At 40.1% G+C, this 27709-nt stretch overlaps 1 protein-coding gene across 1 annotated transcript; it reads right to left on the reverse strand.

The window, feature by feature from the left end:
- Positions 1-1303: 1303 nt before the first annotated feature.
- RNF20 (ring finger protein 20) lies at positions 1304-27308 on the reverse strand. The gene is made up of 19 exons (XM_063294949.1): positions 27141-27308; positions 26274-26441; positions 26036-26183; positions 25719-25901; positions 23584-23702; positions 21028-21174; positions 20014-20091; positions 19776-19895; positions 16741-16920; positions 13777-13912; positions 13010-13131; positions 11867-12258; positions 11062-11179; positions 9966-10115; positions 8664-8876; positions 7071-7196; positions 3493-3633; positions 2874-2975; positions 1304-2597 (listed from the first exon to the last, which is right to left on the reverse strand). The coding sequence occupies exons 1-19, from the start codon at positions 27267-27269 to the stop codon at positions 2421-2423; spliced, it is 2949 nt and encodes a 982-aa protein (XP_063151019.1). The 5' UTR covers positions 27270-27308; the 3' UTR covers positions 1304-2420.
- Positions 27309-27709: the final 401 nt, after the last annotated feature.

Raw genomic sequence — 27709 nt, forward strand, 5'->3', positions numbered from 1 at the left:
GCAGAGACAGGTGCTCATATAATTATGGCATGGTATAGCCATGAATGGGAACTCAATTTTTGAGAAATGAAATTGCTGGAAAGTCTAAAAAAACTGCCTTCTAACCCATGGATAAAATGGGCTTCATCACAGAATCAGCAGTGAAAGGTTTGTTTGTGAGCATACAATGATTCACCAGAATATATGAAATTACCATACACTAAATCAAATTACTGGTTCATCTTGGACAGTATCACTTCAAGGGTCGCACACATAGAAAATAAAAACCCTTCAAATTCATCAGAAGCAAAAACGTTTACTCAGAGATGATTCTCTATGGAGTGGGCACCTCGTAGCCTGCCTGTATATCCCAGCACCCTAAGCTTGTGTTGCTGAAATTTCAACAGCAAAATACCTACATTTCAATGGCTTTTTTCTTGTTATACATGCATTTATTTACTTCTCTATTTCTACCATTAACCCTCCCTGTCCCCAACCTGAAATCACCATGTTTTGCCTAAATTTGGTGGGGAGAGTTACAAATAGGAACAGGAATGAGAGGCAAACCGTTCCTATCTCCACCTTTAGCATTCCTGGGAAAAGGCCCCAAAGCATCACTCAAAGTTTATGGACTTTTAGAATTAGGAGGATGAGGGAGGGAATGTAGTTATTTATGCATTTTACAGAAGTAGAAGGATCTGTGGGCATACCACATCAATAAGAAGAAAACCAGGAACATAAAAATAAATGAGTCAATTTGAACAATGTTAACCCCCTCCAAATAATTGCAAAAAGCAAAGATAAACCTCAAAGAAAACCCAAGAAAGGTGCCCACAGTCTGGGATCAGCCAGAATCAATAGTATGTTGAAATGAAAGTTTAAATCTGTTTCCAGGGTTGCAGCAGGTGGGGGCTGAACATACTTTCAGGGGAGAGTATTCCACAAGGTGAGGACTATACCACAGGCCTACTGCCTTGTGGACCTCATGAGGGGAGGGAATTTTCAGAAGGCCCTCTCTCAGTGACTAGACCAGATGGCCAGATTCTGACATGTCCCTGTGTGTTCCAGAATGGGAATGGACTGCCTCCCAAAGCCAGAAATTCCTACTCCCATTTGTAACCACCACCATCCCACTTCAAGTGCAAAAACATACTGGGCTCTGTTCCTTTGGTTAGATCTTAGATAATGGCTCTTGAGCCCTAATATATATATGGATATACAAAGGCCAAAATCCCAATCTGTCCATACATAAGATCGACCCATAGACCTTTTCCTGTTGGAAAGAACAGTGGAGGCAAAAAAAAAATCCCACAAAGCAAAAACAAGAGAACCATGGTGATTTATTGAAGACAATGCCCTTTGAATCTCATTTTCATAGCAAATTCATTTGGAAGAGAGAACAGAAGCATCCAATTAAGCCTGTGCCACTGTTTGCCAATTCTCTGGCCAGTCAAAAGGAGGTAGCCTCCATGAAACAGTGGTCTCTAGAATTTAGCTCTGGTCCAGAATTGCTTCCTTCATTGCACAGAAAACTTTCAAAGCGAATCAGACCCAGTGCATTTGAGTATGATCCAGCACCCAGTCGTGCAATAGACTGGCTGCAAGAAAGCAATGACCACATACTGTCACTGGGCCCCACTTGTGCTTGAATCTATAGTTTAAAAAAATCACCAGGCAATGAGTCAAAAAAGTGGCCTTTTCTCAAAACTGCATCATGCTGTAATCAGAGCCAAAGGTATGGATGAGACCAAGTATGTGTTCCTGCACTATCAGAACAGATTACATACAATGAACAGATAAAAAACAGTGAAGGTCACCATTTCCTCAACGCCTCAACTTCCAAGATGTACTTGGTTGGCAATTTTTCCCCCTTTTCAGAAAATCTGAGTTAAAGTTCAGTTTGAAATACAGTTGGTGCACTGCTGTCCTTCCTCTTCAGAAGCATGAATGCCGTCTGCAGACTACAGGAGTCCACATATGCAAGCAGAGACAGACATTAAACTGGGAAATGTGATGACCAGAAAGAATAGTTTCCTCTTTTATTCAAAACAAAGGAACAATTAGCTTAAAAATCATGAGAAAGCCCACTGAGCTATCCCAAGTCAATTTCCCAATTTAAATGTTGCTGCCTGGTTTAGTTCCAAGCCAAGTGATGTCAACCACTGATGAATCAGGGACCAACTGACTGTCCTGCTCCACAACAAGTGTATTTAAGAAGACAACAAGTGAGAACTGGCTTGGGGATTGGCAGTACTTTAAAAAAAAAGTCAGGAGAAAAACAAAAGAACACATACACAAAACTAATAATCCAATATGTTCCCTTACAAAGAAGTCAAAATAGGGGAAAATCTAGCTGGCAATGAGGAGCAGTATCCAGCCTGGTAAGGAGTGGCAAGTATGGAGGTGGACAGCAGAGATCCTCTAGCCATACATATCCGGTCTCAACCAATGTAGATCCGATGGAAGTCATTGGCTCCAAAAGCAGCATTGCACTTGGGACACTTGCGCTGCCGAGTGTCATAGCGAGTTTTCACACACTCGAAACAGAAGACGTGGAAGCATTTGGTGAGCACAGCATCTTTCTTGCGCATGTTGCAGCAGGGGCAGGTCAGGCGAGCCTTTGAGAAAGACAGGGTAGAGTTTAAGAGCAGATGCCAGACAAGTCCTCCCCTTTTAGTCTATGAGGGAAAAAAGTGCTTATTCTTCATCCCAGAAGGCTCTTTCCTTCCATGAAAAATGTTCTGTCTACACAGTATATTTCCCAAATGTGCCTCTATCCCCAACTCCAGCCAGACTCCCAGACATCACTAGTGGCAAGTTTATCTTTCTCCGAACCTACAGAGACATACTCAAAGCCCTCACATCCAAGGGTATTTAGGCATCCAATTATCTACCTTATAGTCTTTGATCTCCTCCATGAGGATCTCATCACAATTGGGAACCATGTCTGGTTTCTTGGTTGTCTCCAGTTTTCTTCGTAGCCGTGAAATATCTTCCTGTAGGGAAAACATCAGCCCAATAGACCTGTTATCCACTTGCCTTTCAGATGGCAAAGAAGAATGTCAGGTTCCTGTGATTATCAAAGTAATCCTGGCAACAGGGTCATAAACACCTCATTTTTGGCTTTTACCCACCTGCACAGTTTCACATAGATTAGAAAAATTCATAGAATATGAATCTATTCCAGGCTATTAACAAAATAAGAAACCTGTTGTTCTGGCATTATTATAGAGCCTTGAAGGATGCTGCTGGAACTTAAATACTGAATTAAAACTGGTGTGTGAACTGTAAGAGTTCCAGTTGAGGTATTCAAAGCCAGCATTTACTGCTAACAAAAGCAAAAGTGGAAACAACTGAAAGTGGACCATATAACAGAGACCAAGCTATCAAACTAGAGAAGCCAAAACACTAGCAGAAAACAAGAGACAGCCATGTAATCTGAATTAATAAAACTGGAAATAAAGGCAGATTGCTTCAGGTGGCTAGCCAAGCAAGGGACTGCATGCCAGTTACCTGGGCTCGTTTGAAGTTGAACATGTCCTTCTCCTTTGTTACACTGTTTTCCACAATCTCATCCTGGAAGTCATGCAGTTTCTTCTGAGCCAGCTCCAACTGGGCCCGAAGGTCATCAGCTAGCTGAGCAGCATCCATAGCCTGAAAAACAAAACAATGACATTTCCCCACTCCATTTACTGATATTTATAAAATGGATGGCAGCATCCCAAAGATTAAATCAGAAGCTTCACCTTACTGCTTGGGGAACATCTGCAGGCCTTTTTCTAGAGTGCTGTTTCTAGCTTACTTTGCAGCAACAGCAATGGATAGATTGATTGACTGACTGACTGACTGAACAAAGTGTGTGTTTCAGCAACTTAGCCTACAATAGTCACTACTCTCAGTCACCGCACAATGATAAACAACAGGGCTTTCTTGGCCTAGGACAAAACATCTATTTGGGAGCCCAGTGGCCTTGTATTCTGCTTGAAGGTAAGATCTACATGTGCATCAACATCAGAAGAAAATGAGGTGACTGAGGGACCTGTGCCAGACTGCAAAAGAAAGTTGTTCCGTTTCTCAAATTTAACTCTGCAGGGAATGTGGGGGAGCCTGTTCCTTTGGTTTGATGGTACCCAGCCCATTCTACCACTTCATTCTGTGGCTAAACATGGAAATCTTGCTGAAACTCTGGGGGGAAAACGGAATGGGATTAAATGGAATATGTTAGGAAAACTAAGGGAGGAGGGAACTGGGGAGAATGATGGGGGAGAAGAGTCAGTCACAAAATATACATGAATGCAAATGCATTCTAGGTCCCATCCCCTAGCCTATACCAAAAGCCAGTCAGGCAACCTTTTTGGAGAGCTCTAGCCAAGGAGACAACCTCACACCTACCTTGTTTTCATCTCAGTGCAAATGCCTTTTTCCAGTTTCCTAGGCTTTTTAAATATCTGCACAATGCTTTGTTCCTTCTTAATTACTATGACTACTTCTGGCTCTTCCTTCTGCAGAATTCTTTTTTATACTGTGGTGTTCTATTATTTTTTAAATTTGAAACAGATTTTTAACTTTTTACAGGCTGCCTTGGCATCCTGATTAAGGGCAGTGGGGAGAGCGAGGAAGTAAACCCCCTTAAGATCTACCATACAGAAAAATTCCTTCCTCCCCAGTGATTTATAGGCCCATACATCATTCCTAAAGTAGGCTGTTCTCTGCAGGCCTCAGAGATTCCACTTTCCCCTGCTTTCAAAAATTCAGTGCTGGAGGATCTAGACTGAAGCCCAGGAGAAGAGAAAATTGAAAGCAACCTTGAAAAAAGGGTTCCTTCTCAAAAAAACCACAGCAATTAAACAAGACTGCTCAACACTTCTGCTTCGGCAATTGCTATCTTTGCCAGAGGTGTTAATGTGCTGTCCAGAAATGGCCAAAGGAAGAGGTCAAGAATTCTTGGGCTGAGGTTCACCCAAATCCTCAACTAGTTGCTGATCTACATTTTAGGGCAGCCATAGCTGTCCAGCCAATGGGCACCGCAGTCCATTATTAAGGATTGGAGACGCAGAACTTTGGTTGACGCAAGATTATAATTTGCATCCATATTTTTGTCTGCACATGTATTAACCACCAGTGCTGCTGCTACTGCAGTAACCAAAATAGCAAACTCTCTCAAAACATTATTATCAACCTCTCTTCTTATGACCTTCAACCCACTTAGCTTATTCTGCTTTCCAGTTATCCTCACAACCTCTTTCTGCTGGAAAACTTCAAACATTCTAATTACTTACATCAGGCCACCTTATTAATTTTTTTTAAAAATTCAATTTGTTTTTCACACCCTTGCTTCTTTTTGACCATGAAATCACCTTGTAGCATTCCTTTTTCACCTAATTACAGACATTTCTCAGCATTTCCTCAGGAGGGAGATTTATCTCATCTACAGGTCTCTCCCTATGGAGAGAAACATTCAAAAGGACTCACACAAACAAAATGGCTGTTTTGATTTTTGAGGCCAACCTAAGTCTCTCAGGTTTTCAGTAAAATTTCCTCTGACTTCTAGGAAACCTATTTGCTTGTACCATAAAGAAGTGCGCAGCTGTCAGTCCTTCCCACCCCACTTCATCCCACTTGGTGTATATTTCAGAAACAGATATACAGGTAGTCCTAGCTTAATGAACTTTCATTCAGCGACCATTTGAAGTTACAACAACACTGAATGAATGGTAGTTACGACCGGTTGTCAAAGTTACAGCCATTGCAGCGCCACCGCAGTTACATGATCAAAATTCGGGTGCTTGGCAGCCCACACACATTTACGACCACAGTGTGTGCTTTAACTCCCCCATCTGCCTATCTGTCACCCATCTCTGCCCTTTCGCCACCCTGCACTCTGCCACCTGTGCCACTCCCACCTCCATGCACTCCGCCACGCCCCTGCTGGCCCTTTGCGATGACCGGGCGTGCCTCATCAGCAGCAGGAGGAAGAAGATGGCAAAGGTCAGCAGGGGGCAGCTGGGGTAGGCAGCAGAGTACATGGTGGCCGAAAGGGCAGAGATGGGGGGAGACAGGCAGATGCGGGGAGTTGAAGCACACAGTGCAGTGGGGAGAGTTGAAGTGAAGGCGAGTGTGGCAGGGCAGCAGAGCCTCATCTGCCAAAGGGAACTTGCTGGGGCCAGCTGGGGAGGAGGCAGCGGGATGGAGATGGCAGTTTGCACAGGGCAGGGCAGGAGAAGCATGAGGTCCTCACTTAACAACCACATGGTCCTTGCCTAATGCAAAAGCAGGACTACCAGAATTGCCATCACTAAGTGGTGCAGTCATGTGATGTTTCGCCTAATAACCTCTGTGCTTAACGATGGAAATTCCAGTCCCAGTTAGGGCTGTTAAGCGAGGACTACCTGTACTGCTTACCATTCATGGGATTAATTATAACAGCATTCAGCCTGCATACATGAGAATCCAAGTTCACGGCTTACAGCTGTGGAGAATGGAACTTTTTCCAGAGTTTCATTGCCCTGGAATTGCATGGTCTTTACTCTAAACCAGCCTCTTAAGGACAAAGCACCCTTCACCCAACTGAAGAGTTTCTAAGGGGATGGGAGTAACTTCTAGAAGGGAAATTCAAACTGACTGCTCATTTCTATAGATGACCTGATTAAATATCTTCCAGGTGATTCTTGTTTAGCATAAGGCTGATTGACCGAAGCCAGTTCAGCTTCTGTAGATTTTGGCCAGGTTACATCTAGGAATATCCTTTGCTTAGAGAACTGATCAAGCACAAGGAAGAGGAAGGCTGGACAGTATTTGTCACAGTGCCCCTGCTCTTAATTTGATTTGCTGCATTTGTGGATTTATTCCTGTTTCTATTATACAACTTAGTTTAAATCCCGTTGCTTTGTGTTATTTTTTTTTTAAGTCTCCTTTGCACATGTAAAAAGGAATGTAATTTTAATTCCATTTATTTTCTGCCTTTCCTTCAAGTGAGTCTTCCCCCCCCAGCTCTCATTTGATATTCTTTTAAGCAACAACCCTACAATGCAAGTTAAACCTGAAAGCTACATGATCCAGAACTAACGTAACTCACTTTTGTATCCACTTACTTTTCGCTTGTTCATCTCTAGGGCCTGTGTTCGCAAGCCGAGCTCCTTTTCTCCAGTGCCAATGTTGCTTTGTAGCAGATGCTCTTTCTCCTCTAGCTTACGCACAACCTGCAATTGGGCATCCACCTTCAAGAGGCAAAAACAAGGAAAAGAAAAACATGCAATTTAGAATTTTGCATTTGCTCAACTTACTTAATGTTCTGTCTCTTAACAAATCAGGATTGGCAACTTTAAGTAAACTGCACAGTTCTGCTTGCTTGATAATGGGGGTTATGCTTTTGCACATTATGGAATGAGAAATTATGTACAACCAATGGAAATCTTCCCTCTAATGAATTCTGAAATGTCAAGCTGACATAGCTCACATTCTTCTAAGCATCTTCTTACAGCAAGGCTACAAATTAAAAGATGTTCCAAAAATCATTTTCTGTGATGGACTACAGAAAATATATTCTCAGGAAGGAGGGAGCACATTCCAAGGAGGTGAGGGGAGACCAGAGACAACACTGTCCTGAGTTGGATTATGGGAAGAGAAAGAGATTTAGAATAGCCACTCCCTGGAATCTCCCAGGGTATATCCATTAGGTTAGACTAATGCAGGTTTAGTCTGGCAAGATTCTGTCTATACAGTGTAAGCAAATAAAGAACTGGAGTTTAGCTGGATTGCTTCTATGTCCTTCTTGGGCTGAGCCTGACAATTTGTACACTTAACACCATGTTCTGTATTCCAGTGAGGTTAAAACATATGCTTAAACTATTTATTCCAGATTTAGTCCACCAAATACATTGTGACAAAACAATTAGGCAACTACAGGAATTATGCCTCCAAAACACAAGAATTTTTTCAATTGGCTAATTTAGACTTTCATGCCCATGACCCAAATCATATAACTCAATATTCTTTATGGTATTAAGAAAGCATTACCCCAAAATGCCCCTGATATGACTTGCATGTTTGCACTTATCAAATTGCTTCCCCAAAATCCATCCTATCTCATGCTTCCCTGAAAATAATTTTCTTTCTAAGTAAGTCTCTAAATAATTTTCTTTCTTATTCTTCCCAGCATTCCTCTGCATAGATCATACCTAGGTCAAAAATGTATTACTACTTCAGAGTAGGGGCAGGTCACTTTTTTATGAACAGAACCCCCCCACACTTTTTTTTAAATGGCTTCTGAGGGGTACAAGGGGCAAGTCATTGATACAGTAGTATAATTGGATGAGCAGGATTGAAATCTGTAGCCCTTTCTTGAGTGGTTACTCAGAATAGTTGCATTAAGTGTATTGGAAGCTTAATACATCTATTTGGGGAGTTGTTTTGCTTTGTTTAAAGAGAAAAACGTGCAACTAAAAATCAAAGATTTGTCACAGAATGTTGGCAGCTGGACCTTGGGGGCCTCAAAAAGGGATTGAAGGCCACCCATGGCTTTTAAGTTGTCCACCCATGTTAAAAAGAAGATGCCAGCTTACCACCAAAGTGCTCAGAAAGAAAATTACAGTAAAGATGCACACAAAACATGGCCTTAAGTATGTCTTGGTCAAAGAAGTTCTCTTTTGGGATTCTATCTCCCTCTTCTCACTTTTCCCACTTGCCTGTGTCTTCAGGGTAAGAACCTGGTCTGCCAGCTCCTCCTTTTCTTCTTTTAACAGCTTATGGATCTGGTTGGATTTGATGCGTTCCGACATGAGCTTGAAGTTGGCATCATCCTTTTCCCTCAGCTGTTGCATCAGCCGGATGTTCTGTTCTTGCATGTCTTCAAAGGCTTGGCCCGTGACATCCATTTCAGATAGCAGGGCTTCTTCTTCCTGCAATTAAGTGGGAGACGATTTCCACCATTCCTTGGTACTATGCCACAAGTAGGTGCATATGTGGGCATCTGCTAGGTGAGGATGTAAATGATGAAATTTGAGTGATATTATCGTTTAGCGGCCACAACTGTGACCCGCAACTTGGTCATTAAGTGAAGTGGTCGCTAAGTGAAACTGCAACTGTGCTTACAATCTTACTTCAGCTTTCCTTTGCTTTACAGACCTGCGGAGGTTGTAAATGTGAGGATTGGTTGAAAAGTTACCTTTTCATCACCATCATAACTGTGAACGGTTGCTGTATGAGGCAGTCACTAAGTGAGGACTACCTGCAACCTATATATTTGCTCCAAACATCAGGACTCAAATACATAATAGTGGCATTTGCATGATTTCATCACCATAAGCGTGTCATCGTTATAGCATCATCAGTTTGTGGCAGATGCCACTGGCTCTACATGGGGCACTCTTTCTTTCAAATGATTCAATCAAGACTATCTGGAAAGTGATAGAGAGGATTCCACTTAGGTGAGGAATGCCAACTGACAGCACATGCTGTGGTCATCTAATTTTAGATTATTTCAATTTTCAGGCACAGGAACTAGATTTATTCTCTGGTTCTCTTACAGCAGCTTTTCTCAACTTGGTGCCCTCCAGAATTCCTGGGGATGGGAAGTTGTAGTCTCAAAACATTTGAAAGGTACCAGATTGGGAAAGCTGCCATACAATATTAAAAAAAAAATAACTATTGGGAGCATCTCAATTTTTTGGTTTATTGGCATATAATGTAAGTAAACCAATTGATTAATTAATTTAAACTGTCTAACTTGGTACATCCTGGATTCTTTCTTTTCTGATAATTGTACATATAATTTAGCAGAAATAGACATTTCCCTAGCTAAGTAGATGACATCCAGTTGGACACGGACATCTGCAGGGGGTGGTAGTAAGAAGACAGAAAAATACCAACATTCTAAAGTCCCACCACCTCTCATCTATTCATTTAGAAGAAATCAGAGATTTAGCATACTTGGGGAATAAGACTACCTGCTCTACTTGCCTGTCATCCATCTCATCACTACTTCTCACCTGTTTTGCCATGGCTAGTTTCTTCTGTAAATATTCTATCTGTTCTTCTACTGCCCGGATTTTTCGGAGAGCGTCCTCATCAGCCATCTTTTTGCTCTCTTTTTTCTCCTTATCTTCCAATTCCTTCACTCTTTGTCTCAGCTCCTCCAACTATACAAGCAGAATTGCCAAAGGAGAAAGGATTAAAAAATAAAGAATAGAAAATGTATATGCAATCAGTAAAGGAGGAGGATAGCATAAAAGATCCTAAGCTTTGTTCATAATTTCTTGGAGGAAGTTCTACAAAACATGTCTTTTCACAAAAAGAAAGTTTAACAGATTTGCTCGTTTAGCACTAGGCAGAATGCCATCTTACACAGTTTCACAAAAAAGAGGATTCTGCATCATTCCATTGAACTGTAGCAGTTGGAGAGATAAGAAGAGGGGCCACATCATAGCTTAACTGAAAGACCAATAATTTGAACTGATTCCATTCCAGTTTGTGACACAAAAATATGATCACTTGTGGCTTCTTTAGAACATTGCATCTACTTTATGCTCATTATAAAATCAGTATATCACTAAAATCCATTAGAGGGCCAATTGGTCTAGTGATTAAGGCACCAGGCTAGAAAACCCAGGAGACCGTGAGTTCTAGTCCCACCTTGGGCACAAAGCCAGCTGGGTGACCTTGGGCCAGTCACTCTCTCTCAGCCCTAGGAAGCAGGCAAGGGCAAACCACTTCTGAAAAACCTTGCCAAGAAAACTGCAGGGACTTTTCCAGGCAGGCTCAGGGAATTGGACACAACTGAATGGATTAAAAAAAAATCCAATACCCAAATACTCTGTTTATTCTGTGCCTTTTTAGACTGCAAGTAGAAGGCAAGTATTCTTTTTCATGGATCTGTAAGCCAAACTAGGAGCCTTTCCAACTGACAAGCAGAATGTGAATGCTTGAAATACAGAATATCAAAGGATGGACTTTAAACATTTAATGGAGATCGCTTCTAAACTGACTCCAAGTTCCCAGATTGCTTTATGATGCTTTGAAAATCAGAGTCCAGTGTGGGAGAGATTAGAACAGAAAAATACTTTGGACAACATCAGACATGATTACCTCAGCTTTAGCTTTCTTCTCAGCAGCCATCAGTTGAACTTTGTCTCTCTGCTCTTTGGGAGCAGAGCGGTACATATCTAACAACAACTTCATTTCTTTCTGGCTTTCTTGTGCCTTCCTGAGCACATTGGAAAATAAAACAGAATTTGGTAAGGGCAAAACTGTATGGCACTGTCTAGTTCAAAACAGCAATTCATCTCACTCTTCCCACCAGGTTAGGGCTTATTGTCCCCATGAGTGATGCTGGGAACAAAAAAAAATGTCTATTCATTTTGTTGTACAACTGTGATGGAAGAAAAGCAATGAATGATCTTGGCCCTAGATGGAGTCACAGCTGGAAGCTGCAAGATCATTTCTTGCTAAGTGGAAGTCCCAAGAAGCTCAGTGTCTCAGAGGAGAAAAGCTGTGCTGCCCACCTAAAAAAATACTGGCTGTGACATGTGGTGATATGCCTTATAACCACCCCATTGCAAATGGCCCAGAAGCTACATCGTATAAAGCTGAAAGGCTACCAATTGCTAGAAGCATCTTGCACAAATGCTTCATGACTTCCCTGGGTAAATGTAGGCAGCCTAGAAGCAATCCGAGGTGACTTCCAGCAAATACAGAGATGCCCTTTGGCATGTAACTATCTCAAGTAAATCGATAATATTTGCAAAAAATAAAACACTTTTCAAGATCTAGGACCCAACTTTAATTCCGTTTCTTGATTTGACACAGTATTGAGACCATGGGGCCACAAAATAAAAACTACCTTCAGCTATCACAGTACAACTCCCCAAGAAAAATATGCAAATCAACTCACTTAAGATCAGCTTTCAGTTGCTTGACCAACTCAGCTTCTCTCTTCCTTCCATCATCATGTTTCCCTTTGTCCTTCTCTTTGGCAGATTCCCTCTCCTTCTCTGACTCCTTTTGCTTCTGCTTCTCCCTTTCCCTTTCTTTCTCCTTTTCCCTCTCTCTCTCTTTTTCTTTTTCCTTCTCTTTCTCCCGTTCCCGCTCCTTTTCTCGTCTTTCCCGCTCCCGTTCTTCTTCATCTCGTTTTGCTTTAGTTTCCAAGGCATCCTCAGAGGGTCCCTTGGATGTTGCAGCATGAGAAGGATCCTCAGCTTCCTGTTTGACCTCTGGCAGCTCCTCTTTGGTGTCTTCCGTACTGGATTGGGAGTGCAGGACAGCACTGCCACTGCGGGAACGAGTCTGGGGCAGATGAGCAATATATCAGAGATACTTTTGGTATGGATTTTCAGAAAACACCTCTTGTTCTTTCCCTTCATTTTACAGTGGTAGCCAAAACACACCAAAGAAGAGTTCTGAATAGGTGTTAGGGTGGGACACTCTTTTGTTTACTCAAATGTGAACATGCAGAGATTATTGTATATTATCTTTACTGCCCTGTGTACTTGGTACATGCAAATGTTCTGTTCTGAAGGTGGAATGTTATGGGGAATTCTGAAATATTATGATTGAGGCATTCTGGGGGTGGTCCGGCAGTCTCCTGGAAATAAAATGTTCTGAAACAGGAAGTGTTTTGTGGTGTTCTGGATATGGTCACTGTCTGACCATTCCTGGAACGTTCAGATCCATATGGTCTGGAACAGTAACAGAACCTCCCAAAGTTCCCCAGAATGTTCAAACTCCAGAATGCAAAGTTTTATGCATACCAACAATCTAGAGCTAGTTGCTTTTTTTTCAACATTTCACTTCCTTTTCTATAAAAGTAGCCAGAGTGGAACAATTAAATCCTTTCAAGCAACTAAAACTATTTGGGTAGTAGTTTAAGGAACATTTTGAGCAGGGATACTTATAAAATGATAAATATCCAGCACTGTCTTTAAAAAAGCACAGCTGCTCTCAAATACCATCCTATATGCTCTTCAGACCTGAACTGATGCATGCCCCTTCTGACTTCCAGTTTCCTCTGGCGATCTTCGTTTTTCCACCTGCTTACCTTGCTCAAGTCAGACTGAGCCTCCCTCAGCTTCCGCTTATATCTCAACACCTCCCCTTTTAGCTGGTGATTGTGGTTTTGGAGACTGCTGATGAGGTGGCGCATCTCTCGATTGATGGGGCCTACACAAAAAATATCACATGGCAACAGATGGGTTATATCGACTTCTCCTCAATTTTATCATTGGTAACCCTTCCTCAGATAGACCAATTCCTAGACGAATTGTAACCAATGAAGATTTGTATTAGGGAGGAATAATACAAGCCTCCAAAACAAATGAAGTGTCACCTCTCAACAAGCAAAAGGCCCTCTTGGACCTCTGATTATTTCCAAATATTGAAATGTCACATACAAAGATAGTTTCAGGGTTTCACAAAGAATCACAAGAACTTTTCTTTAAACGTAGATGATCAAGTAGCAGCCATCCTTCAAAATGGTGCCTAGGCAGGGCTTTAGTTCCTGTGATTCTAGCAATCCAATTACAAAAGGATCTATCATGGAATTAAAAAAAAACATTGCAAGAGCACCCAGAAAGTGCCCTTAAAAAGGACTATGTTAAAAGAACAGAAATATTGCAATAAAATGTCTTACATGCTTGGGGCTTACTTAAAAGGTCATCTACATTTTAAGACCAATGGCCCTTTAATGTTAAACCACAGAGAGCTGTGTCATTTGTAAAGCTACACAGTGCTAAAGAGATTATCTGTGCAGGTGGTTTAGTAAAGTGAAAAAAGCAGGATCTCTATGGAAGACCTAGTGTGAAGTACCTGCTTGTTCATTAGCTGCAAGAGTCTGTTCAAATTCAATCCGCAACATCTCATATTCCTTGCGAACCTGAGCAAGGGTGTCTTCCAGCTGAATAACCTCTGTTCGTAATTTCTTGTGTAAACTGACTTCATCCCGCTGGTAAGACAAGACAATGGTTACTGCTTTAATGCTGCCATGATGAAGAAAGAATCTAGATACTCTTTTTATAACCATAAGGGGTAGTCCCATACCAGGAATAATGCAGTTTAGTTGAAACACAACTAAAACGTGGTATCAGCTATTTCTCCCTGGACTTTTTATTCTAAATCCTTTCTGAGGGATTTGGCCAGAATAGCTACTTGCTATTTACTGATAGCTTTTGTCTTTGCGACCTCCCTCTCATTACCCTGATGTTGACACATAGGCTTCACGGTCTGAGTTGCAAAAACATTTTCACTCCGAAATGTCCCAGTGTAGCAAGCGCCACATACCACATGAGTCTAATATTATGTATGCTAAGCTACAGAAAGAGGCTATAGATGGCTTTCACTCGATAACAGCAGTAGAGGAGTCCAAGTATTCATGGCACTTTCTCTGGCAGAAAGAAGTCAATACATAAACTCTGCCATTTACAGACATGCTGGAGCTTGATAAGACTTGCAAACCAGAAGGGGCTGCCTTGCCCATCACACCAAGTTGTGTATATCCTTTTTTTAAATAGTAATGACATTAAAAACTAATACAAACTAAAAAGAAAAAAGAAAAAAATAGAAGGTGCAGAAAGGAAAAAAATAGAAAGAAAAATAGAAAAGAAAAAATACGACTATAGTAAAGAAAAGGAAAAGAGATATATAAGGAAATGACTTCCCCCCTTCATCACAAGTATAAATAATTTTAGTAACTTATCACCTTCTCTTAAAATACAACAGTGATTTCTTCTCCCCATATCCCATATATCTATTAAAAAAAATCCTTAAAACCTCGTCATTTCAGTCCTGATCATTGAAAGTCCACTAAGGGTTACCAGATAACAACATATCTACTTTAACCTTGATCAAATAAACCCACTTTATATTCCTTCCTTTTACTTTTAAAAATCTTGATCTTCAGTCCCGTCAAATAATGTCCTAGAACTTGATTTCTTTTCATTTGTTTCTTTGTCCCCTCACACAAAATTCTTCAAAGCTCTAACAAGCCTCTTTTGTAAATCCAGTATAAGAAAATTAACCAGGTCACTCTCTTGGTTTGTTATTTGTATATCCCTTTTCATTATTAAGACATCAGCTGGTTTCTTTTGTATGTCCAGTGTAGCGTCTTTTTCCATATCATTCGTGTAGCCTGTCATTTTTAAATCAACTTTCAGATCAGTCTCAGTCATGTCAGGTAAAACTTGTTCCTCTTCCAAAACATCTTTTAAACACAGTCTATCTGAGTCCATTGTTCAAAAATACCCTTCAATATCTCCAATGTTAAAATATTTTGCTTCATTTTGTATTAGTAAGTTAAATTTAAGTGTTCTTCTCCTTTAATCATAATCTTTAGTTCCTTCTAGTTCCCTCTAGTGTCCAACCTTCAAAGTCCCATCCTATCATGTTTTTTTAAAAGAATTCAAAACAAAAGCATTTTCCCACAGGAAGGATTCTTATAATTAATTCCAAAATCTTATTTCAAATCCATCTGGACCCTTAGTCCATTTGCAACTTTTCAAAATCAAAGTTCTAATCCCCCTTTTGCTATTTATTCAAAAAAAAATTAAGTCCTTAAATTTATATTTAAAACTTCTTTCACTAAGGATTAAAGGAAATTCACCCGGTGTTTTCAGACTAGTCATTCCAAAGGCTCCTAATAGCTAAAAAGCAGTTAACTTTGCAATTTTCAAAAGTGATTAGAAAAGATGGTATGCGAACCCGGTGTCCTTAAAGGCTCTGACCATGGCAAGATGGCTATTCCCTCATTTCCCAGAGCTATAAACCCACCAGAGACTGTCTTGCAGTCTCATCGCGAGGAGCAAGTGTCTGGAGCACCTGTAGGCGATCTCAAGTCCTCTCCTTGTCCAGAGAGGAATTACAGAGCTGGTCTACTTGCTAGTTATTCCTTCTGCCACAGCCATTTGCTCCACTTTTAGTGGAGCTGTCTTCAGTTTGCCATTTCTTCCTTGGAAGTCCCAAGTTGTGTATATCCTGACTGATCAAGATTGTTCACTGGAGATCCCAGGAAATGAGATTGAAATCTTCTAATCAAATAATATGCTCTATTGCAAAGTTAAGATTCATCCCTTTAAAGTTAATGAATCGTCATAGTTCTCCATGCTAGAGCTGAAAAGTTCACAATCAATTTGAAGTGGCTGCTGCCAAAGACAGAATGCCTGCTGATCCATCATCAGGCTTCAACAGCTTTTATTTTTAGCTAATTGCTTCAAAACTTTTCATACTCATATATGTGATAATCACACTCATACCCAACACAGGAAATCTCAACCGGGGCCCATTTCATGGACTCCATCATCAATCACAGCACTTCTCTTTTAATCTTACATCAGCTGCAAGCTTTCCACTTGGGAACTACATCTCTTACTCTTAGGAGAACACTCTGAAATAGAGAAGACAATAAAGTAAAATCTCCCTCTACTTCTGGTGATTCCATGGACATGCCCATTTTCTTGGCATAAGTGGTTTGCCATCGCTTTCTTCAGGGGTGTTTTTTCAGCTTCACAGTCTAGCCTACAGCCCTGGCATTCCCTAGTGCTTCCCCCATCCATGTCTGACTGTGCTTGGCTTTCTGAAATTGCCTTTTAAACCAGCCTCCCCATCAACTGGGTCCCCAGATATTTTGGGGCACAACTCTCATCTCTGACCAGGGACAGCTGAGACTAATAGGGGTTACTGTCCAAAACATTTGGAATGGGCAAAGCTGAGAAAGATAGAACGCTCACATTCTTATCTTTTCAGGTCAAAGTAAGAGACACAAAGGGAGAAAGCCATTACCTCAATGAGTTCCACCTGGCGCTGGTGAGTACTACGTGTACCATGTAGCAGAGTGCGGGCTTCATCCAGCTGTGATTTTAACTGGAGGCTTTCATTATATAACACAGAGAACTGGGACTGCATGCAACGGTATTCTGGAGTTTCCTTCACTACCTCTTCCACTGCCCGCCTTAGATCCACCTAGATGGGCCCATGAAAGGGAGGGGAAATGATTCATTTATATTTGATAGAAGTAAAGACAAGAAAAAAAATGCAGTCAACATAAAGAAAGCAACTGTCCCCAGTCTGAAAGCTAGGCTTAGGTATTACCCTTTCATTCATAACAACAAAGACCACCTTTGGAACCAAATCTAGCTTTCCTAGGCAGCCTTTCCAAGCTTTTACATAAAATCCCAAATGAAGATACTAAAAAAGAGAACAACAATAAACCATGAAACTTGGCAATATAATCTGAAACTACACATAGTTCTTGGATTAAAGGATCTGTTTGTAACCTTGGTTCACACTAACAATTGTCTTTATCAGTGTTTCTCAATCTTGGCAACTTGAAGATGTGTGGACTTCGAGCTGCCAAGGTTGAGAAACACTGGTCAGTATGAAGAAAGCCAGCTCTAGGTTTGTTTCTTCAACTGATCAATGCCCACAGAACAAGATGTACTGGGACCCAGTTATTTGTCAGTTGCTGAAACCATGGCACCCCAAAGGCACACCAGTGTACTTAACCCCAAGAACAGCAAGTGTTCAACACTGCCATTTCCCCAAAGAGTTGCTCTAAATGCGATATTTACAGACAGCTGACATTATTTTACATCATTTGAGTGATGTCACCTATTGAATGCTGTGAGCATAACACAGAACCAAGGTTAAAGATGCAAGAAGCTTTCAACTGATCAACTGGATAATCAGTTTGTTGTTCCAACTGTATATTCCACGCAATAAAATATTTATTAGCACATGTCCCCAACTTCAAGGGACATTTATTAAGCTGTTGTAGAAATCATCTAAAGCAGCTGAATATTAATATCTTAGATTTTGTGTTTTTATTTCCCCAACTAAAATCAAAACACACAACATGCCTAGAATATCCATATATACAATCTGTTCATGTGTATTTGGAGCATCCTTTAAGAAGAGCTAAGCAGATAGACACTACAAGAATATTGTTTTATTGTATTTTAATGATTATTTATTCTTGTTTTTATTGTAAACCGCCCAGAGCTGCTCCTTGAGTGAGATGGGCGGTGATTAAATTTGAAGTATAAATAAATAAATAAATAAATATAAATAAATAAATAAATAAATAAATAAATACACGATTCGACAGCCAAAGCTAAGCAAATCTGGGGGAATATCATGGACGGGTGCTTCGAAACCTTAACAATCCTGCTTTCAGCTGAGTGAAGATAAATATTATTATCTTACATTATAGGTTACATTATAATGTATATTAATACATAATATTAAATAATGTATGTATTAATCTTGCCATTAGGAATCTGTTTTTAATTTGGAACAATATAGCACAGTAATATTCAAGATAATAAAGATGAAGTATGTTGATAATATCTCCAGCTTGCTTTATTAGCCCAGTGGGGGGCAGCATTGCATCAAACAAACCTGCTACTATACCTAACAATTACAATGAAGCTAACACCCTAAAATAGACATAAAATGTGAAGAATGTGGAGATGTACACACTTGTAATACTTTTTTAAAAAAATGGCTGGGATGTAATGATGAGTTAGGGCAATAAATCAAAGTAAGTCTACTGAATTCCATCCATAGCCTAGACTTGGGGGGTACAATTTATATCAGCTCAAAGGCTATACCAGGTTTTGTATGTCATGTTGAAGGCCATGCTCCAAAAGAGAAGGGCTTCAAAAATTTTAAGGGATTAAATGGGTGCCTTAACCATCTGCTAGGCTTAAAGCTCCACAAAACCTACCAAAGTTTCCCAAAATGTGAAAAAAGGACCAATTGATTGGTCACACTTAGATATGGGAGGGTTCCATGTACCATAAAAGTGATGCTGACAGGCTGCATGTGGCCCCTGGATACAAGTTTTGCATCTGTGCCCTACATTTAGGGCATGTCCATTTTGACAAATAATACTGAGCTCCAGCCTAGGCAGGAAACTGCTTGCTATAAGTTTATTCTGACCTTGGGTTCTCCTAGTAAACTAGGAAGGTAATCATTCCTTTTGATACTCGGAACAATTCATCATTCACACCCTTCCCCTTGAGATCTGACAGGCCCCTACCTTTTAACCTTCCAGAAAGCACTTAAGAACTGGCTTTTCCTCCAAGTGTTGGGAAAGGGTGAGGTCAGAATGGAGAATGTTACAGACTGCGCTGGGGAAGTTTGGTTGCGGCACCAGGTTTTTCTGTTTTTGGTTTTATTGTTTTCTGTTTTTACTGCTTATATATATTGTTTTATTCTTGGTTGTGAGCCACCCAGAATTTGGTTTTAAGATGGGCCATACAAATGTGTTTTCTCTCTCTCTCTCTCTCTCTCGATCTCCCCCCACTATACAAATACAAAGATCTGCCCTTTATGGGAGCTGCTGTGATTAGAAACAGCAACCTTCAGCTCCAAGAGCTATTCCCACAGGCAGTGACCCACCAGCGCCAAAGCTGATAGTCTCTTCCAGGAAAGAGAGATGTTTTCTGTTCCTGGATTGATCTATCTCACCCACCCAGACTGACTATGGTGCTCATATGAATAAGCAGCAGGACTGTAAAGGTTTGGGGCTAGGACTCTGACCGAGGGCCAGTGGTCTTCCTGACTTGAACCTCTGGTGGTGTCCTCCAGTTACTGCAGAGATTATGCCTCTGCATGAATTCTCTCATCCATTCAGAAGACACACCTGGAAAACTGGTCCATTCAGTAAAATAGAGACAAAAGCTACTCAGAGGCCTGTTAATTCTGATTCTTAAATGAAGTCCAGAATTAAAGCCCTGAAGATGTGAGACTGAACTGCACTTTCAAATTTAACTCAGTTACCACACTTTTGGGAAACACATGCCCATTCATACCTTTAGCTTGTCATTCTGAGTTGTCACCTCCTCAAGATCCTGGCACAATTTCTCCAGTTCACTCAAGCGGTTTTGGGCAAGCTCCTTGTTTTCCTCAAGTTCTGCGTTCATCTCCTCAAACTGCAAAATGGAAGAACAGCAGGACCACAGATTTATAACTTGCTTTGTTTTGCGTTCTCACTCTCCCCCCACCACTACCTCTACTCTTTATAACCTGCCACAGAACCTTAAAAGTTACCTTTCGAGAGTTGATTGTGATTGTACCCCCATAGAGACTGCTGCCTGCTCCATATACCTTGTATCCTTTTGAGTTTACCTGCAAGGATTACAATTTTAAAAACACAAATATCATCTGTTTTCAAACATTTTACAGCTGTTATTAATAGGGCACTGTTCACAAAACACCATACTGCTCAAGATGAAAAATTATCGAATTAGTGTTGATCCTCACTGCCACCGTTAAATAGACAACCTATATAATAATGTATCTGGTCTCCCCAACTGCTTTGAAAATGTTGATTTTTCAAGATTTCCCTCTGCAATTCTGAAGATTAGAAAACTTTTTGTTTGCTTCTCTCTGTGTGCATTTTAACTTTTTAAAAAGAAATTATCAATAGCCAATAACTTCTGCCCCTCACAGAAATTTGTATAGATGATGCTGTAAGAGCGAGATTAGATAAAAATTTAGCCATGCTTCATGAAAAAAGTTCATTGATTTAAAGAGTTTATTCTGACTCAAAAAAATTGAAATGAGGTGTGAACGCAAACCAAGTTCCAAATTTTATTTAAAACTAAGCAACTGAACACATTGTTTTTAGAATAGCATGTTTATTATTATTATAATACAATTTTGTTTGTTTCAGGGAAAGGCAGGAAGCTATTCAAAACACTACACATTGAAAACTTTTCATAATAACTAAGCAATCCTCTTCCAATGTCCAAAAGGAGTTTCTACCAAGTTTCAAGAAAAATTTCCCAACAGGAGATTAAAAGGGAGGGAGTCTTTTTTTTCTGAAAGCCAGTATATTAACATTTTATGTTTTACCTTCTCTAATCTCATCCATTTAGTTTCCAGTTCTCATTTTAAAAATCTGCTGCACTTTACAACCATTGTGCAACTTCAGAGACCCTCAACTGAAATGCAAAATGCCTATTTAAATAGGAAAGGAAGTCCAAGTTGATGATCACATTTTAACATTCCGGGACAAATATGTTCCTATTTTTTAATCTGGGACTGCTACGGAGGACTTACTCTTTCTAGAACATCTGCCAGGTGCCTGTTCAACCGTTGTTCTCGTTTGCGGATTTTGTCCGTATCCCACTGCAAGTCATCAATTGTAGTCTCCAGCACAGATACGCGAGATTCTGCTGTCTCTACTTTCCCTTGTAATTTGGAAAACTGAGGCAAAGAAATTGGAAGGGACAGAAGTTAAATGAGATTCCTGTGTTTATTCTCAGAGTGACTAATTAATTTTGACAGTCTGCTCATTAAAAAAAAATATTGTTTACATTTCTTTACTCATATACCTTCACCAAGGATGCCACATACTTGCAGACAAAGGAATTTTCAGAGGCTACTAATGACACTTCCCTCCTTGCTCCTCCATTCTACTTCACTCGTGGCCTATCCCATTCAGGATTTTCACTGCAAATTCCACAACCCATATATGCATCCTATGAATGGCTTGGTTGTTTCTGTGCCACAGTGTTGAACACAACTCTACCTTCACAACATCAGAGAGAATCATTAGAATTTTAAAATGCCACAGTTACAGAATGCCTTTTCTGTAGAAAATGATCATTCTGACCAGTAATTCTGGGAGTTATCCTAAAGCAGCAGAAGAACACTGAATAAAATTACAAGCAGAGTTACAACAGAGTAGGCAAGTTTTCATGTATTAATTTCCTATTTAAGAAATGTACATCATGCTTTTCCCCACAAAAGAAGGCATTGCTTTGACAGACTTACAATTTTTTAAACTATTAAAAAAACCACCAATGTTTAAAACACATTTATAGCAACCTGAAAGCAACACAGAAAGAGAAAACTGTAAGTAGATAACCAAAGATAATTGTCAGTGAATAGGATTAAACAACACCAAAATCAAATGTTCATTAAAAGAAAGGGAGAAACCCTGGTCCCAAGAAACAACACCTTGAACATCACTGAGAAACAAAGAGGAAGCCAGTGCAGTTCACAGAGGACAAATGCCATACAACGGACACAGGACACCCCAGAGAGCAATATGGCATTTTGACCTTGCTGTCATTTCCAAATACTTTCCAGAAGCTGCCCCCTATAGTCCATGCTGCAGTATTTGACGCAGGAAGTTAATGGGCCATAAATGTGTCCAGAATCTCTTTCTCCAGGAAGATGAACAGGTGATATAGATGAAGGCAAACACATGAGCTCCTGGCCAGAGGAGCTACAGTCCCTGTTCTCCAAGAGCAGTACAACATATAGAACTACCCAAAGCTGTGATCTTTTAGAGGGAATACAATTCATCCACAATATGCTGTACCTCAGTCCAAAACTAGCTTGCTAACCCACATTTAATTCACCCCTGTGTATTACTGCATCTATATTCTCTTTCTTGGACACATAAAATTCAACAAAGCCTACAGTAGCCACGATGGACTGAAGTTAACAACAGTAATGGGAAGATTTTATTAAGTAGCTTTTGCTTGAAGAATAGCTAACTGTAGAGCAATATGTATGAAATCTTAGCACCTAAGTGGGTAGCTGGGATTGTCAATTATTTCAGAACAGGCTGAGAAGGACATCAAGTGCCAAAGAGGACGGTGAAACTGTAACTTGATGAAGATGAGAAGAAGCCGGGATCTTTTGGTTCATGCCCCTGGCAGGAAAATCATGAGGATAATGATGCTGTTTTCCCAATAAAATCTGAATAAACAGAGTGGAAGTACTCTGAGTGCAGCCATCTGCACCCACATCTTTTTTTTTTTCCTGCCATTCAATCATGTCCGAATCTCTGAACTAGTCCCTGCAGTTTTCTTGGCAAGGTTTTTCGAAAGTGGTTTGTCATTTCCTCCTTCCTAGGGTTGAGAGAAAGTGACTGGCCCAAAGTCACCCAGCCGGCTTTTGTGCCTAAGGCAGGACTAGAGCTCCCAGTCTCCCGGTTTCTAGCCTAATGCCTTAACTACTAGACCAAACTGGCTCTCAACCCACATCTAGTAACATCAAAAAGCTTGTTCCTACTTCCAGTCAATATAAGAAGCTCCAAATAGCAGTGTATTTATTTATTTCATTAAACTTGATATATTGGTGACTTCTAAAGTCTCTGAGTTTTAGAAAAAAAAATTAAAATCAAGGACAAATATTTTCTTTGCTCTTCTCACGGTAGCTGATGAATGAAAATAGACCAGTTGCACCCACAGGATTGGTAACAATGAACTGTACTTGGTATTGATTCAGCTTTACCCATTGGTGTGATTTCAAACACAAATGTATACCATTCCATCTAATAATTGGCTAGCACTATGAGAGCTCTGCTTCCTGTTTTTCCTGTTTCCTTCTTCACAGTCTGTTTTTAGGTTCAACAGCTTATAGTTGCTCCCTTCACTTAGCATGTGAACATCACCAAGCTATTCTTCTCCCAGAAGCCTCAAACTTTGGACTGTGCATGTTACAAGGCCAAAAAAATAATATACATGCAGATCCAGCAGCATCTTAGTTCAATTAACATCCTTCTCCTTTTTGTGTTTCTTGTACCCCCCAAAAATCAGGCCACAATTTTCCTGGCCCCATCACTTTTGCCGCACAGCTTCATGTATCATTTTCTTGTACCTCCTGAGACATAGAGCGGTGCTTCTCCTGAAGCAAATCAGCCAATTCCTGTAGCCTCCTGTTCTCATTTGCTAGGTAGGAATTCAGCTCTTGGACAGCTTCTTCCATCAGAGATACATCTGAAGGAGAGAATAAAAAAGACAGAACATTATCATATTGAAGCTACCAGGCCTCTAAGTATTGTCTGTCTGTCTGTCTGTCTATGTGATAATTGTTATATTTTCCATAGGAATTCAATTATTTTTATTCATAAAGGAAGTTTCTAGCCTTGCAGGCTTTAAGAAAGACTTCAGAATGGTGGGAACTATTCTAAGGAATCTTGCATAATTTCAGAGTATTATTTTAAGAAACTGTGTGACTAAAAACAAGGTGAAACAAAATCCTAAGTAGTTTTTATTGTTGAAATTTGGAAGTAATCTTTTGTCTAGAACTAGATCTAATGAAGGAATCTATATTTTGATTTTGAGTGCCCAATCTACTCTAAATCAGAAGATTTTAGGATTTCTCTTTCCTATAGCATTTTATTGCTTTTCCTTTTTTGTTTGTTTCTTTTCACATTTTTAGAAAAGTTTCTAAATATGTTTATAATGACCTAAATAACATTGTACAGAACTCCCCACCATTGCTCAACTGAAGTACAATAAAGAAATCAAACATAACATAAATAGAAATTATAAAATATATAAATAACCAGTGTAGATTCTAACCTCAGGCAGCAAAAAGTCTACTATGAATAAGTTGAAATATTAATGGCATCTGGTATTATCCACATAAAGCAAACAGAATGAATGTTTTTCACTTATTTAATTAGGAGTTCAACTAAACCAGAAAATACAAAATATAATTCAGCAATAGGAAGATGGACTGAATTTAAAAAAACAGCTGAACCAAATAGCACCACAGGCACAACAGGAAGGTTACAATAAAACAAAAGTGTCTTTTGATGAGCTACAGTGCAGGATGAACTAAACATCAGGCCATCCTGGAAGTAGTTTGGATCTAAGCCACGTGAAGATAGACACATCACTTAGCTTGGAGGGCAACTGGCAACCAGTAGTTTCAACATAGAATAAAATGGGATCCCAAGGAGTCATCACACATTACACACGCTCCTGCATTCTGGACTAGATAGTATTTCCAGACAATTTTGAGGTGACCAACCTTGAGGTGACCAATAGGTGATCCCTATTCCTCCAGATAGGGATGTACCTTCTTTATCAGTCAAAGCTGATAAAAAGCCCTCATTTCCACCACACAGTATCCATACTGGATCCAGGAGGACCCGAGATTGCAAAGCTGTTCCTTGAAGGAGAGCGTAACCCCATTCAGAACAGGCATAATTTCCAAACTCTGAAATCCAGTTCTCAGAACCAGTAACTATCTTGTCTGAATTCAGCTAGCCTCTTCTCCCATATTCAGTCCTCTATAGCCTGGAGACCCATGGAAGCATTGGAGATATTCTATCTCAGATTCCTAAGAAAAGATAAGCACAGCTGAGTATCATCATCCCACTGATGACACGTAGCTTCAAATCTGCTTATCATCCTTCCAAGCAACTTCATATAGATATTAAGCAGTATGGAAGAAAATATGGAAACGTGCAGGTTCCCCAGGACAGTTCCTAAAGAGCTGAGTTGAAATATCCTGACATCACTTTTTGATTGTGCCCAGAGAAGCAGAAATGGAATCACCAGAGCCTGGTGCTTTCAACTCCCAACTCCAGCAAGATACTATACTCAGTGGTATCAAAATATGTTGCTGGACTTGAAATCTAATCAACTTCATACAAAAGGGGCAATAATTAGAAGTAATGGGAGTTGGGAAAAAATATGAGAAGAGTCAAAAAGTACCCTTAATATAGTTTATCAAGTATGCCAAAATTCATTTTATCTGGTAACTCCAGTTCATGGTAAGGCACAACCTGCCCTATTCCGGCAACTCTTCTGATGTGAAGTTGTAATTCCCAGCCAAACATCTATTTTGCCATAATGTCAAAAGAACCAAGTATAACAAATCATTATTCATTTGCCAAATTGGCAGCAAAGTCAATGCCCGTATTTTCTGAAAAGTTCTCTAAATATGAATGTTTTGAAAATGCAATATAGTATATCCAAAAGTTCTGGAAAATGCCATACCTCCACTGTTCAGCTTCTGGGACAGTACGTCCACTCTCTCCTGCAGTTTGTCATACATCATCACAATCTGTGTGACTGCACGGCGGGAAGACTCAAAACGTTCCTGCAGTTGCGATTCCATTTCCTCACTGGTGCTGCTAGCCAGAGTAGCCAGAAAGGAGAATGCAGGCTCAAATATTTCTCCTAAATTATAATAGTGCAAGAAAGCCATTATAACTAGATGCAACCTGGATTCAAAAGAGAAATCATTTTATACCACCATGAGCTCATAAGCATCTGCTTGTAAAACATCCACCAGTCTGTATCAGGTACCTTACCTCGCTCCTTCTCATCTTTGCGCTCTTGATTGCTATCCGAATCTGGTTCTGGTTCTGGTACCACCAGTGCTTTTCGCTCTGACAGGAGATCCCCAAGGCCTTGATCCAAGTCATAGCGTTTCAAAATGATGCGAATGTTCTCATCAAACTGAAAGGAGGGAATGTTTCATTTTTAAGAAAGTTTGGGCAAGCAGCAAAATGAAAGGGACGGGACCACTAGGAGAAAAATGCAGCAGACCTGGCTCCAGTAGCGGTTGATGATCAGCAGCGAAGCATCATCCGTGGCCTGACGCCTTTCCAGCTTCTCTATATGCTCTCGCAGCTCATCTTCAATAGCTTGTCGTTGGTCCAGCATCTCTGCCAGCTTTCGGTTCTTAGTCTGGAGTGTGCGAATGTCCAGTTCTTCCTGAAAGAGAGCCAACATGGTATAGTGATGAGAATGTTGATCAACTGGGAACAACCAGTTTCAAATCCTTATGCATTCCAAGTCCATAGGGGACCTTTGTGCCATCATTCTCTCTCCCAGGTGAAAATACCTCACACAGTTGTTGCAAGTATAAAGGTGGGGATGGGACTGGAAACATGTATGTACCTTCAGCACAAGAAGCAAATGCAAGATACAAATAAATTGCATGAATACCAGTTATTAAAACAACCATTCATTTCATCATATGTTTGAAGTGGTAAGCTAGCAGCAGGTAACCTGATGGCCTCCATATTTTTTGGAAGAAAGTACCCACAATCCTTTGCTACTGAAATCCAAAATATCTGGAGAACACTAGGCACCTACCAACCAAAACATGATTCATAACACTTCACACTACAGGAAAGGGGTTATCACAGAATGTTCCTTAGAATATCCCCCTCTCTATAAAAATCCATAAAGAAAATTAGTATGAAAGGAAGAAGGAATGAACAAGCACTCACAATTAATCACCCATCTCCTATCCTAGGAAGAAGTTTGTACTTCCATGAGAGCTAGATCCACATCCACCCAGCTTTGTGACAGAACTCATCCCAGTGGCTGTGGGAGTCCAGGAGACCATAAAAATCAAAATAATATTGCATTCTGCAGAAAGAATAAAACCCAACATGAGATACAAACCGTTGAGGAAACGCCACCGAGCTTAATAGTTTCCACAGTAGTCTCTGAGTCCTCAACTCCTGCCTTTTTCTCTGGAGGAGCTGATGGACTAGTCTCGGTAGCCACTCGTTTGTTCCCAATCCCAGACATAGTTACAAACTGGAGGTTCCCACTTCTCCAATTTTTTTTTCCTGAAAGAAAAAGAAGGAACATCGTAAATGCTTGATTTTTAACTTTGCTCATTTGTCTTATTAAGAAGCATTTCCAACTCTCAGAAAAAACTAAATAAAACAAATTATATTTGAAACAAAATTCATTTAAATCCCCTCTCCTGTATTGTAATTTTTGCATCTGAGGCCAAGTTGGATTTAAACCAACAAAGGAAAAAAAAACATTCTCCTTCCATCTTGAAATCCACAAAATGATCCCACAGATGCTTGTTTGTTTAATTCACTATTTACTGCTGTTTTGCCCATTTGAGGTCTGCTGACTGCTGAGAACATTTACATTTGATTTAGTTATTTTAAAGCACACAGGCATTTGAACTGTCATCTAGTTGTGGAGTCCTTTATGCTCTCTGAACTTGGTTG

The sequence above is a fragment of the Candoia aspera genome, chromosome 2 (genome assembly GCF_035149785.1).
Source record: "Candoia aspera isolate rCanAsp1 chromosome 2, rCanAsp1.hap2, whole genome shotgun sequence".
Classification (NCBI taxonomy): domain Eukaryota; kingdom Metazoa; phylum Chordata; class Lepidosauria; order Squamata; family Boidae; genus Candoia; species Candoia aspera.